Below are 14,488 nucleotides of genomic sequence, written 5' to 3'. Positions count from 1 at the left end.
AGTTCTGATGTAAGACTTGCGAGTACTTTGGATGAGTACTCACCGCTGCTTTGCTCCCCCTTGTTCCCTTGATCCGTTTGCTGCGACCAGATGATGAAGCCCAGGAGATGGAGGTCCCCTCCACCGACGACTGCTACCCCGACGGTGCCTACTACTACGTGGAGGCCGCTGATGATCAGGAGTAGTTAGGAGGTTCCCAGGTAGGAGGCCTCGCATCGTTCGATCGTTGTATCTTTTGTGCTAGCCTTCTCTAAGGCACCCCCCATGTTTTATGTCTGTACTCAAATATTTGTTGCTTCCGCTGACTCGTGTGCTTGTCGAGCTTTCGTATTCTAGCCCTCGAGGCCCCTGGCTTGTAATATGAAGCTGATGTTATTTTATTTGTGTCTAGTGTTGTGTTGTGATATCCTCCCGTGAGTCCTTGGGTTTGATCGTACGCAATTGCGTGTTTGGTTAGCGTACGATTAAGCCGAGGGCGTCACAAGTTGGTATCAGAGCCAACTGCCTGTAGGTAGCCCCCTTTCCAACTCCTTGGCCGAAGTTGAGTCTAGTGTTTGAAAAACTTTACTAACACTGATGTTGTGGCTTACGGGCCCACATCTCAATTGGGTGGTATTAGTATCTTTTACTCCTTTCCTATACTCTGGGCTCTACTTTCTCTTCTCTCTCGGGTCAAAGATTTTACTAACTCTAACATTAGGTTCTCGAATCACATCAATCCGGAGCGCTGGACTATCTACTCTTTTTCTCCTGAATATGTATTACACACACTGTCATTGACATCCGTCAATCTTATTTTCAGATGTGTCCCGCAAGACAGCACGTGCGCCTGACACAGGCCACTGAGACGACTGGGTTCCTGGCCATTTTGGTCGATCTCCTGACCAGGCTGGGATATCGCTGGTACCCCGAGTACACTGTGTTCGAGGATTTCCGCGAGTACAACCAGTGCCAGTACCAGGCTGAGGTTCGCATCTTCGACCAGAGGGGCGGTGAGACCCTCGAGCGCCACGTGTTCTGTGGTATTGGAGTGTCGGTCGAGATGGCCGTCCATGATGCGGCCTACATCGCCATCACCCGTCTCCGTGGAGCGTACCCTCACCTGGAGGAGAGCCCTTTCAGATACATCCCGCATGCTCCTGCTGGGGATGAGACTGAGTCTGATCTCACTGCCTACGCTTCTGACGTTCGGGAGCGCAGCGACCGTTCCTACGTCGCTGTCTGTGCCCCCTACGTGACGCGTCGCTACGACGCGCGGATTCTGGTGCAGTACACTGAGGCAATGGATCGTGCTTTCCGAGCTCTGACTGTGGAGTTGTATGCTACGCGCGCTCGTCTTTACGACGCGTTGACAGAGCTGCAGCCATCACACTGTCCGAGGGTTCCACCTATGCGCATCCGCGAGCCGAGCAGGACAGAGCTACCATCAGCTCTCGAGTGGACTGATGTTGGGGGTAGAACCCCTGCACTTGGACCTCAGCTGCTCGACTGGATGCGGTACCCTCACCAGAGTCACAACGGGACACAGGGTCCTGTCCCTACCTTCTATCACCGCCAGCTACCAGGATTCGATCGTCCTGTCCGACGTTGATGTAGCCTTATCGCTACATCTCGTTGTGGTACTCTTCCACCGCGTGCCTGCGCGCCGCCTAGTGAGTCCAGGGTATCGTCAAATGCGTCCGGGCTATCGCCAAATTTCGAGTTTTTAATCGTTAGTCTGTAATCGAACTTATGTATGGGTCTGTATGTCGAACTCAACTACTATGGAGTACCTATCGCATTTCCCTTTCATTATGCTTGATTACTTCATGAATGCGTGCGATGCCTTTCAATTACTTTAAGCTAAACTACCCCTGCTAAATATTTAACAGGATGGTTAGACCAGTTGGCCGCCCACGTGGCCCTGCCAACGATGCACCACCCCCGCCTCCTGAGTATATGGCGGGGATGATCCAACAGTTTGAGCTGAACCGCCAGTTTATGCAAGGGCTCATGGATCAGTTCCAAAGGCCGAACATGAACCAACCGCAAGGCGTGACACTGCAAGACTTCTGTCGTCTCAACCCTGCGATCTACCGCAGCTCAACTCAGCCTCTTGATGCTGATGACTGGCTCCGTGACATTTCTTACGAGCTAGAGTCTGCCAATGTGCCCCTGGCGAGCTATGTCAACTTTGCCGCCTACTTTCTGAAGGGTCCCGCTGCTCAATGGTGGGACAGCCACAGGCGCTCTCAGCCCGATGGAACTATCATCACTTGGGCAGAGTTCAAGGCTGCTTTCCATGCTCGATACATTCCCCAGGGAATCATGGACCGGAAGAAGCGTGAGTTCCGCAACTTGGTCCAGGGCAACAAGACTGTGGATGCTTATCAGCGGGAATTTCTGGAATTATCTCGCTATGCTGAAGAAGACATTGCGACTGATGCACGCAGGCAGGAGAAGTTCCGTGAAGGCCTCCACCCTGATATCAAGCTGACACTCCTCGTTCAGGACTATGCTGATTTCGCCACCCTCGTGAACAAGGCTATTCAGGTTGAGACTGGTCTGCAGGAATACAAGGATAGCAGCAAGCGCAACCGTGACATGGGCTCATCTTCGGGCTCATCTGCACAAAAGCGGAAGATCTGGATTCCCAACAACATGTACCATGCACCTGCTCCTACCCCGAGGCCGTCCTATGCTGCACCTCGCCTGCCTCCTCCACCACCTAGGCAGCCGAGGCTTCCAGCTCCACCGCCTCGAGTTCCTCCTTCCCGTCCTGAGGACGGGCTGTGCTTCAAGTGTGGCCGTCCAGGTCACCGTGCTAGAGACTGCAGGCAGAATCAGAATTAGCTGGCACTTCCCGCAACTGGCCGTGGCAACAACCAGAACCGCAACTTCAACACTAAGCCTGCTTATGTTCGTGGTCAGGCCAACAACATTGATATGGGTCAAGCTCAAGACCAGCCTGCTACCGTGATGGGTACACTTCTCGTTAACTCAGTACCTGCTTCTGTATTGTTTGATACAGGAGCATCGCATTCCTTTATGTCGGAAAATTTTGCATACATGCATGACATTAGGAGCGAAGAGATGAACATCCCGATAGTGGTAAACACCCCTGGGGGCGAATGCCGAACCTCTGTGGTTTGCCCCCATGTTCCAGTTGAAATTGAAGGATTAGAATTCCTTGCCAACCCCATCCTACTAAAGTCATCCAACATTGATCTCATATTGGGGATGGACTGGTTGAAAGCTCATACGGCATCGATCGTTTGTGCCACCAAAACCGTCCACCTCCTACACCCTTCAGATGAACTAGTAAGCTACCATGCTCATCTCGTCCGTAATGCTGAGGCACGGCTGTATGCTTTGAATGCATTAAATGCGTCGCCTCTTGAAGGGATTGAAAACATTCCAGTGGTCCGAGAGTTCCAAGATGTCTTTCCAGAAGAACTTCCGGGGATTCCCCCTGCTCGAGCTGTCGAGTTTGTCATTGACTTGGTACCCGGTACCACTCCTATTGCCAAGCGTCCTTATAAAATGCCTCCACATGAACTCCTTGAACTTAAGCAAGAAATTGACAACTCGCTTCGTCTGGGTTTCATCCGTCCGAGTTCCTCTGCTTGGGGAGCACCTTCTCTCTTTGTTAAGAAGAAGGATGGGACAAATCGTTTGGTTCAAGACTATCGTCCTATCAACCAGGCCACTATTCAGAACAAATATCCTCTCCCGCGGATAAATGATTTGTATGATCAACTTGCTGGTTCCACCGTTTTCTCTAAGCTCGACTTGAGATTGGGATACCACCAGATCCGTGTTCGCAAGGAGGATATTCCAAAGACCGCCTTTGTTACTCGATATGGATCATACGAGTACACCGTCATGTCCTTCGGCTTAACCAATGCACCGGCAACCTTCTCTCGACTGATGAATTATATATTCATGGACTACCTCGACAAATTTGTCGTGGTATATCTGGATGATATTCTGGTGTTTTCGAAGAACAAAGAAGAGCATGCTGAACATCTTCGTCTTGTATTGGATAAGCTTCGGGAGCATAAACTCTATGCGAAGTATTCCAAATGTGAGTTTTGGCTAGACGAAGTGACTTACCTTGGTCATGTGATTTCCAAGGATGGTATTGCGGTCAACCCCGAACGAATTCAAGCTATTCTTGACTGGACTCCCCCGAAGAATGTCAAACAAGTCAGAAGTTTTCTCGGACTCGCCAGCTATTGCCGTCGATTCGTCGAGAACTTCTCCAAGATTGCGAAGCCCTTAACCAACCTGCTTCACAAAGGTGTTAAATATGAATGGACTGATAAATGTCAGGAAAGTTTCCAGGCACTCAAGGACAAACTGACGTCCGCTCCAGTACTTGCTCCTCCAGATACGAAAAGGGATTTCGTCATATACTGTGATGCTTCTCGTCAAGGAATAGGTTGTGTCCTAATGCAGGACCGCAAGGTGATCGCTTATGCTTCACGTCAACTGCGTGCTCATGAAGAGAACTACCCAGTTCATGATCTCGAGCTTGCCGCAGTCATTCATGCATTGAAGGAATGGCGACAATACCTTGTCGGTAATCGCTGTGAAATCTACACCGACCATCAAAGTCTGAAGTACTTGTTCACTCAACCTGAGCTGAACCTGCGTCAACAAAGATGGATGGAGCGTATAGCAGATTTTGACTGTAGTATATCGTATACCCCTGGCAAGGCTAATGTAATGGCTGATGCCTTAAGTCGCAAGTCATACTGCAACCACCTCCAGGTTCATCAGGTTCACGATCGTCTGCAAGAGGAATTCCGTAAGCTGAACCTCCACATTGTTCCTCAGGGTTACCTTGTTCCCCCTCCTGAAGAGTATCAAAAGATGAACCTTCGTGTTGTTAATCAGGGATCCCTCAGTAACCTAGTGGTTGAACCAGATCTTGTGAGCTCCATAAAGAATATACAAAACTTTGACGATGATGTCGACAGGATTAAGAGCTATATTGCGAAGGGTAAACCCTCCTTTTTCACTGTTGATGAAGGTGGCGCCTTGTATTTCGAGGGACGCCTATTCGTCCCAAATAAGAAGGAAAATCTCAGGATGACTGGGAAGGTGATGGAAGAAGCTCATGACACACCATTGTCTATTCACCCGGGTAGTACCAAGATGTACCAAGACATCCGGCAGAGATTCTGGTGGCCCAATATGAAACAAGACATTGCACGCTATGTGGCAGAATGTGATATATGCCGGCGTATCAAAGCAGAACACCAAAAGCCTGCTGGAACTCTGCAACCTATCTCTATTCCCGAGTGGAAATGGGACCATGTTGAAATGGACTTTGTCACTGGTTTTCCCAGATCCCAGAAGGGTAATGATGCTATTCTTGTCGTCATTGATCGACTGTCCAAAGTTGCACATTTCCTGGCCGTCAAAGAAACGATTAATGCTAGTCAACCGGCAGATCTTTATATGTCAAGAGTTGTTTCACTTCACGGTATTCCGTTGGTAATCAGTTCGGACCGTGGCAGCTTGTTCACTTCAAAATTCTGGGAAAGTTTTCAGAAGGCTATGGGGACTCATCTGTCCTTCAGCACTGCATTTCATCCTCAATCCCAGGGACAAGTTGAACGAGTCAACCAAATTCTCGAGGACATGCTTCGAGCTTGTGTCATTTCTTTCGGTAAGAAATGGGAGGAATCTCTCCCGTATGCCGAGTTCTCTTACAACAATAGCTATCAAGCTAGTCTGAAGATGGCCCCTTTCGAAGTATTGTATGGGCGAAGGTGTCGAACTCCTCTGAATTGGTCAGAAACTGGGGAACGATCACTCTTCGGTCCGGATATTATTCAACATGCCGAAGATCAAGTTCGCATTATTCATGAGAATCTGAAGGCTGCTCAGTCTCGTCAGAAGAGTCAGTATGACCGTCATCATCAAGATATGGTCTATCAACCTGGCGAAAAGGCTTATCTTCGTGTCACACCAATGAGAGGTGCACACCGTTTCGGAATCAAGGGCAAGTTAGCTCCTCGTTATATTGGTCCTTTCACTGTTCTCGAAAGGCGTGGAAGAGTGGCTTATCGATTGGAACTGCCGGCGAACCTTTCTCAGGTTCACGATGTCTTCCATGTTTCTCAGCTCCGTCGCTGCTTCAAGGACCCTATTCGAGCAGTGGATCACGATATGTTAGAGCTACAACAAGACCTCTCTTATAAAGAGAATCCGGTCCGCATTCTCGATCAAGCTGAACGTAAGACTCGTCGCAAGGTCACTAAGTTCCTTAAGGTGCAGTGGTCAAATCACTCTGAAGATGAAGCCACTTGGGAATGCGAGGATCATCTTCGTGATGAATACCCCGGGCTCTTTCCCTCTACCTCTTAATTCTCGGGACGAGAATTCTTGTTAGTAGGGGAGAATTGTGACATCCTCGACTTTTGCTACAGTGATTATTGTAATTAAGCTACAGTGATCCTGCGCTAATGATGCCACGTCACTGTTAACTTTATCAATGTTCTCGTGATGGTTGAAACCGAATCATAGTTCGAAGCTTCAGGATTAAGTCAAACGTGAAAAGATTTTTGTGTTGTTGAGATAACAACGTCGGGGAGTTATAAAGATTCCCTAACAGATTATAAATATCAAGTCGGGTACTTTAGGAATCATTGATGATCCCGATATATTAAGAAAGGGGCTTTAACAAAATAAGTAAAGAAATATAGTAAATGAAAATAAATGAACAAAAGAAAGGACTAAAAGTATAAGTAATAAATTATGGAAGAAAATAAATAAGAATAGAATAATAAAAGGGATTAGAAGAAGTAATAATAACAAAAAAAAAGAGAAAACAAAACAAAACAAATCAAAAAAAAAAGGAAAACCGACCGGCCCAACTCGGCCAAAAGGCCCAGCCGGCCACCCACCCCTCATCCCGCAAACCCTAGCCCTCCTGGGCGCCACCCCCCCCCCTCGCTACTCCCTCCCCCCCCCCCCCCCCCCCTGTGCGCCGCCACCAGCCCCTCCCCCTCGTGGGGGGGCCCCACCCTCACCCCCACGAGAGCCCCCCCTGTCTCGGCCCCCCCCACCCCACCGACACTCCCTCCCTCCCGTGAACCTCTCCTCCCCACGACCCCCTCTCCCTCCCGCAGATCCCTCTCTCTACTCCCGTCGCCACGCCCTCCACTCCCATCTCCCGTCGGCCCCGTGCCTCCCGCCGGCGAGCCCGCCTCTCCACCGCCTCCTACCTGTCGCCGGCGACCCGCCCCTCGGCCTCCTCCCTCCCGCCGGCGGCCCCCCCCTCTCACGGCCTCCTCCTCCCCCGGCGAGCCCCTCCTCCTCCCCGCGGCGAACCCCGGCCGCCCCTCGGCCTCCTCCTCCCCGCGGCGAGCCCCGGCCCCCGTCGGCCATCTCCCGCTCGGTCCGGGAGGGACCGGGCAGGGAGACATCACCAACTCACCGGATCCGACCGGATCCGACCGGCTCCCCCTCGCCGGCACGTCACCACCATCGTCATCCGTCACCGTCACCGCCTCCACGCCGTCTCCACCGTCACCTTCCTGCGAACTCCGGCTTCACCGGGCCGTCACGTCACCGTCGGTGAGCCCCTCCTCGGGCTCCTCCCACCTTGTCGTTCTCCTCGACGTCCCGGTTCCGTTCCGGCAAACGGGGCCTCGATCCGTCGACGGTGGACTCCGGTAGGAGGATTTGAGTGTTTGGTTCCTCTAGGTTGTGTTAGCAGAGAGAGTTCTGTGTCTGTTAACACAGAGAGAGATGAGTGTTGAGAGAAAAGAAAAATGAATAAAAACAAATGTTGTATTCCGTATGTATGTATGTATGTATTCGATACCCGTATTATGTATGTGTTTGCGTATATAGGCATGTGGAGAGATACGACATTTGTATGGTTATTTATTTGTGATTAAAATGTGTAAATGGCCTAGGGTCACTTACTGGTGGGGCCAATGCACCCGGGTCTATGAGAGGGAGGCCCCAAGCGATAGTTGATATAAATTAGAAAAATAATGTTTTTATTAAATAAATAGATATATTTAGTTAAATTAATTAATTAGAATAATTAGAGTATGACACGCGGGTCCCCCACTAAATTAATCTGATTAATTAATAATTAATCTTAATAAAAACTTGTGCCTATGACGTTCGGGACCCGCTGGTCAGTTGACCGGTCAAATGTTGATGTCAGCATGACATCGCGATGATGTCATAATAGGATTTTATTAAATCTTTTAAATCTGTTTTTAATTCCTAAATAATTAATAAAACTTTGAAAATTAATATTAAATAATCCGTAAGTCAGATCAAAATATTTTCAACATGAAACTTGATCAGCAAAGCGAGACGAACCCGGATACACGGTCCATTCGTCTGTCACGCGTCCCTAGCATAGCAAACATGGAACTTTTCCATCGTTTCCACTATAACCGGTAGTAGCCCGAGACCCGGAAAATATCGTCAGATATTCTTCCGACCCGTCTATGATGGATGTTGCTGCGTTAGCTCATGTCTAGCCTGCATCTTTTCATGTCATGTTTTGTGTTGCATCGGTGCTATTATTTATTGTTTCTTCCCCCTCTTCTTACCGGTAGACCCCGAGACTGACGCTGCTGCCGGGAACATCTACGACCCTGCCGATCAGTCCTTTGCCACAGAGCAGCAAGGCAAGCAAATTTCCCTTGATCATTCCTATATCGCCTATGTCTTTCTTCCTACTGCTTGCATTAGTATTTTGCTACTGTTGTAGTTAGCTCCTATATCTGATGCATAGCCTGTTTTTGATGAACTGCTACTTTCAGTCCTGTACTTTTAATATGCTTAGTATAGGTGGAGCAGTCATCCCCTCTGACCCCGTAGATCAGTTGCCCCTCTTGTTTTCAAATCCCGATCTCTGATCGACGAGCCAGACCCGACACAGCACATTCACCCCCCTTTGTTGTACGACGCTACAGAGATACTATCGGGTACCGAGGGTGACACCTCGCTAAGTACTCTTGATGATATCTCTGTAGTACAGCTAGTCGGTCGTGGTTATCGAGGGTGATTCCTCTTTCACCATTCCCGATGACGCCCCTGTCGTGCAACCCCGCGAGTGTGGGACCCCCGAGGGTGATTCCTCTAAGCCCACCTTGACGGGTACATCGTTCGGGATCCAACGAGGGTGATTCCTCGGATTCCCCCCGATGTTACGACCACACAGTTACTCGACCATGTTACTGGGATCTTCGGTGATTAGTTGTAAGACGGGTGGATTCCCGCGAGACTGTGTTGCTGGCCTAATTAAAATGCTAATGGATTTGGGTATTTGATCTGGGTTGGTCGGAGACCTTTTCGCACTAACCGGCTACGCGGGAAGAATTATGGGTACTCGGCGTCGCGGTATCAGCCGAAGTTTTTCAGATGCCAGCAGTGTAGCGGCGCGCGCCCGAGTGGTCCCGAGATGCATCGCGCTTGTGATTAAGGGATGCTAGGACTGACGTCGGCCGCCCACGCCACGTGCAGGAGCGTGAAGGGGAACTGGGCCCATGAACCCTTTGTGCTTAGGATTTAGACCGGCGGGCTGACCTCTCTGATTAGTCTTAGGTGGGGCTGCGACGTGTCGATATTCCGAGGCCGGGCAGGACCCAGAAAAGTATGTCCGGCCAGAGTGTTATCGAGCGTGACGGGACATGTGGTGCACCCCTGCAGGGATGAAAATTAACTATTCGGATAGCCGTGTCCACGGTTACAGGACGACTTGGAGTTGTGCCCCGATCTTATACAACTACAATTGTTACTTAACTGGAATTAGTTTGCCTCGGGATTGCTTCCTCGCAGGGAGTCGAGGGAGGATCCTTAGTCGTGACCTCACTTTAATATTGCTGCAACAATATGACTATTAATGTGTTACTCCTGTTCTACCCTCGTCTATTGCTGCAAGACCCTGAAGATGCTAGTCTTCGATAGGACTAGGCCTTCTCTCTCTATTCTCGCATTGCTGCAGTCAGTCCACATATAACCCCCTTTTTGATACTGATGCATTATTAGAATAGTTCTGATGTAAGACTTGCGAGTACTTTGGATGAGTACTCACCGCTGCTTTGCTCCCCCTTGTTCCCTTGATCCGTTTGCTGCGACCAGATGATGAAGCCCAGGAGATGGAGGTCCCCTCCACCGACGACTGCTACCCCGACGGTGCCTACTACTACGTGGAGGCCGCTGATGATCAGGAGTAGTTAGGAGGTTCCCAGGCAGGAGGCCTCGCATCGTTCGATCGTTGTATCTTTTGTGCTAGCCTTCTCTAAGGCACCCCCCATGTTTTATGTCTGTACTCAAATATTTGTTGCTTCCGCTGACTCGTGTGCTTGTCGAGCTTTCGTATTCTAGCCCTCGAGGCCCCTGGCTTGTAATATGAAGCTGATGTTATTTTATTTGTGTCTAGTGTTGTGTTGTGATATCCTCCCGTGAGTCCTTGGGTTTGATCGTACGCAATTGCGTGTTTGGTTAGCGTACGATTAAGCCGAGGGCGTCACATATATCTTATCGTCATGGACCACGGTAGTAAGAAAATGATCGGATCCCAACTTTTTTACAAACCAGGGTCATATCTCGATTAACTTTGAGAGAAAAAAGTCAAAACATGATTTATTTTTTCTCACCCGACGCGGGGCAGTAAAGCTCGGTGGAAAACTTGCCACGCTGTCCAGGAAAAAGCGCGGAACGTAGGCGTGCACTTTGTCTCGCCCGATGTTGTAATGGACTTTGACAGGCGAGACAAAGTATCTCTCCGGATGGTGTGCATCCTCGTTGTACCGTGCTGAAAGCCTGAACCCGTCTGCATGTAGCCTTTCATCTCTACTAATGTACTCTACGCTGTGTGGATGGAGCACAAGATATCACGATGGCTTCGAACGTACTCAAATAATTTGGTGGTCCTCCGGACATGCTATGCTCTCTGCTCCATGACATCGGAAATTTTCCACGAATTGCTCTTTTCCCGCCGAACGTAGTCTAGTCTAGAACACGAAAGGCATTCTGAGCCTGAATTCAAATGCGCCTGACAATGGAAATCGAAGAAGAAGAAAAAAGCACAAACACGTCTTATCTTCTCTCTGCGGTGAACTGGATACTTATCGAGATACCTATCCGAGAGTGAAAGTAACAACAGGGCCATCCGGATATTTCCTTGCTAGCGCCAAGGCAAGGCATACGAAGCACGCTCACATACACAAGTGGATCGGGCGGCGGGCGCAGTAAAGTTCCACCGGAAAAGTTGCCACGGCGGCTCCCCGTCCTGAAAAAAGTGCAGACCCCACGCAAGAATCCCGGAGTCGCGCAGACGCAAGCTCAACCGCAGGGAAACTTCCTGTGTCGAACCGTCGCAGCAGAATCGCTAAAAAAGAGCACAAAAATCCATCATGGCCGGTCATATTCTAGCTAGCGCTACCACGACCACCACAGCTGCCTGCCTGCTACCGCGATCGGTGCGTGCACAAGACTAGTATTACGCATGTGCCCCAATTCATTCATTCATCCATTCATTTATCCTTTGCCGGAGCCGCGCGCACGCGAGCCCTTTCCGTCACCGTGCGATCCCACTGCCTCATTTCGTTTGACCATCGTAGTGCATCACCGGGACCCGTTCTCTCTCGCGCGGCATGTATATAATGCCCCGCTGCTTTGCCTCTTGCTTCCATCCCACCTTCAAGGCTCCCACCCGAGCCACTCAAAAAAGCCACAAGGCTTCTCACTTCATCAAGGCATACCTAGCTTATCGTCGGTGCAGCAATGGACGCCATGGAAAGAGGCCAGGGCTCGCCGCGGCTGCCAAAGGTATGCATGCATGCATGCCGATCGTGATCGATCGATCGATCATCAGACATAAACGTACGTACGTACCACGCGCCCCTGATTTCAGATGTCTAACGATCGAACTTGCGGCACGAATTGTTTACAGAGCCGGGGCTCGAAGGTCGACGAGGAAAGCCTCAAGACGCCGCTGATAGAGAGCAAGAAGACCGGCAGCCGGGCGCCGGCGGTGGTGCTCGGGTTCGAGTGCCTCGAGAGCACGGCCTTCAACGGCATTGCCACCAACCTGGTGCTCTACCTGGAGAGCGTCCTGCACGGCAGCGGCCTGGCCAGCGCCTCCAACGTCACCACGTGGATCGGCACCAGCTTCCTCACGCCCGTCCTCGGCGCCATCCTCGCCGACACCTTCTGGGGCAACTACAACACCATCCTCGTCTCCCTCGTCGTCTACCTTCTCGTAAGCACACGCCGCCCAAACCGTAACCCTTGACATGCCGTAGCAGCTTCCTCCTCCATGAGCTTGCCTAACTTGTCTCCGTGTCGTCGTTCACTCCTGTCAGGGTATGATGCTCATCACCTTCTCTGCGCTCCTGCCGACCACCGATCTGTGCGGGCTGGGCTCGTCGTGCCATCCGATGTTCGGCGCGCACACCGTCGCCTTCTCCGGCCTCTACCTCGTGGCGTTCGGCAGCGGCGGCGTGCGGGCGGCCCTGTTGCCGTTCGGGGCGGAGCAGTTCGACGACGACAACGCCGTGGACCGGGAGCGGAAGATGGCATTCTTCAGCTGGTTCTACATCTGCGTCGACTTCGGCATGATCGTGTCCGGGCTCTTCCTCGTGTGGATCCAGCAGAACGTCAGCTGGGGCCTCGGCTTCGGCATCGCCACGGCCTGCATCGCGCTCGCCTTCGTCGGCTTCGTCCTTTTCACGCCCATGTACAAGCGCAGCATGCCGACCGGTAGCCCGTTCAAGAGCCTGTGCCAGGTCGTGGTCGCCGCGTGCAGGAAGGTCACCCTGCGCGTCCCCGCCGACGCCGCCGTCCTCTACGAGGTCAGCGACAAGATCGACCAGCCCAGGATCGCGCACACCAAGGAGTTCACGTTCCTCGACAAGGCGGCCGTGGTCGCGGACTCGGACCTGGAGGAGGTGACCAACGTCGACGCCGCGGCGGCGGCCGCGGGCTCGTGGAGGCTCTGCACGGTGACGCAGGTGGAGGAGCTCAAGATCCTGATGCGGCTGCTGCCGATCTGGGCGACGAGCATCGTGCTGTCGGCGGCGTACGCGCAGCTCAACACCACGTTCGTACAGCAGGGCAGCGCCATGGACATGCGGGTCATGTCGTTCACCATCCCGGCCGCGTCCATGGTGTCCTTCGAGGTGATCTGCGTCCTGGCGTGGGTGCTCCTCTACGGCTCGGTGATCGTGCCGGCACTCAGGAGACTGTCCCCGGCGAGCGACGAGCCGTCGCAGCTGCGGCGGATGGGCGCCGGGCGGCTGCTCATGGCGTTCGCGATGGCCGTGGCGGCGCTGGTGGAGATGAGGAGGCTGGAGGCCGCCGGGAGCGGGGAGTCCATCAGCATCGGGTGGCAGATGCCGCAGTACTTCGTGCTCGCCGGCGGGGAGGTGTTCTGCTACATCGCGCAGCTGGAGTTCTTCTACACCGAGGCGCCGGAGTCGATGAAGAGCATGTGCACGTCCTTCTCGCTGCTCACCGTGGCGCTGGGCAGCTACGCGAGCTCGATGATCTACGCCGTCGTGAACGCGCTCACGGCCACCGGCGGGCGGCCCGGGTGGATATCGGACGACCTCAACGAAGGGCACCTCGACTACTTCTTCTGGTCCATGGCGGCGCTGTGCACGCTCAACTTCGTCGTGTACAGCGCCTTCGCCAGGAACTACCAGGTGAAGACGGTCGTGTCGTGATCGTGATCGTTCCTTGCTCGTCGGCGTACATAAGGAGGGCATCGGATTTCGCATTGCAACACGCAGTGCGGTGGTACAAAAGATTGTTTTGTTTCTTGTTTCAGAATTCAAAAAGTTCTTTCTTTAGGTAGCGCGTTATAAAAGAATTTTAAATCTAGTTTGGTATGGTGCAATTACGGGAACAAGCAACAACAATTGGGTTTGTGATACTGTGTACTATTAGTTGTCTTCGTTTTGTTTGTAGATGTTTTAGTAGTTTTTTTTTTAAAACGCGGTCTTAGAATCTAATTCATTAAAAAAGTCGACGAGAATTGTCTGGTTAATAAACAGAAAATCGAGCTAAAATCATCATAATACGTCCGTCAAAACAAGGCACACAGGGCGATCTGATGATCTACACAAGAACGCACACACGCCGTCAAGGAAAAGAGCGTCGTCGAGGTTGCAATCCGGTGTAATCGTCATCACACCTCCGCGAGGGCGACTCCGATTTCACCATCGACGACCACCGATGTACGTAGCCTCCACCGTACACGAGCGCAGAGACCCGCGTCGGTCAACTCCAAACAGTCCACCACACGCGTCGGCGACCAGACAGCTCCGACTCTGTCGACGAGCATTGTAGGATAAAAAGCGTTGGACCTACGCCGAGCCAATGCCAGAATCGACCACCCGTCTCGCGTCATCGTCACTGCAAGGCTCTCCTCAAACAGCTCCGACTTCAGAAGAGAAGAGAGGCACGACGAACCCTCGAACACGCCGGATGAGACCGACTATCAGAACACAGTAGC

At 51.7% G+C, this 14,488-nt stretch overlaps 1 protein-coding gene across 1 annotated transcript; it reads left to right on the top strand.

Annotated features, from left to right (window-relative positions):
• The first annotated feature begins 11,677 nt into the window (after positions 1 to 11,677).
• LOC123430776 (protein NRT1/ PTR FAMILY 8.3-like) lies at positions 11,678 to 13,916 on the top strand. Its single transcript, XM_045114615.1, has 3 exons — positions 11,678 to 11,799; positions 11,924 to 12,232; positions 12,336 to 13,916. Exons 1-3 carry the CDS (start codon positions 11,755 to 11,757, stop codon positions 13,695 to 13,697), a joined length of 1,716 nt encoding a protein of 571 aa, XP_044970550.1. The 5' UTR covers positions 11,678 to 11,754; the 3' UTR covers positions 13,698 to 13,916.
• Positions 13,917 to 14,488: the final 572 nt, after the last annotated feature.

This window comes from Hordeum vulgare, chromosome 2H (assembly GCF_904849725.1).
Source record: "Hordeum vulgare subsp. vulgare chromosome 2H, MorexV3_pseudomolecules_assembly, whole genome shotgun sequence".
In the NCBI taxonomy this organism is placed as follows: Eukaryota; Viridiplantae; Streptophyta; class Magnoliopsida; order Poales; family Poaceae; genus Hordeum; species Hordeum vulgare.
This window is presented reverse-complemented; position numbering and strand designations above follow the sequence as displayed.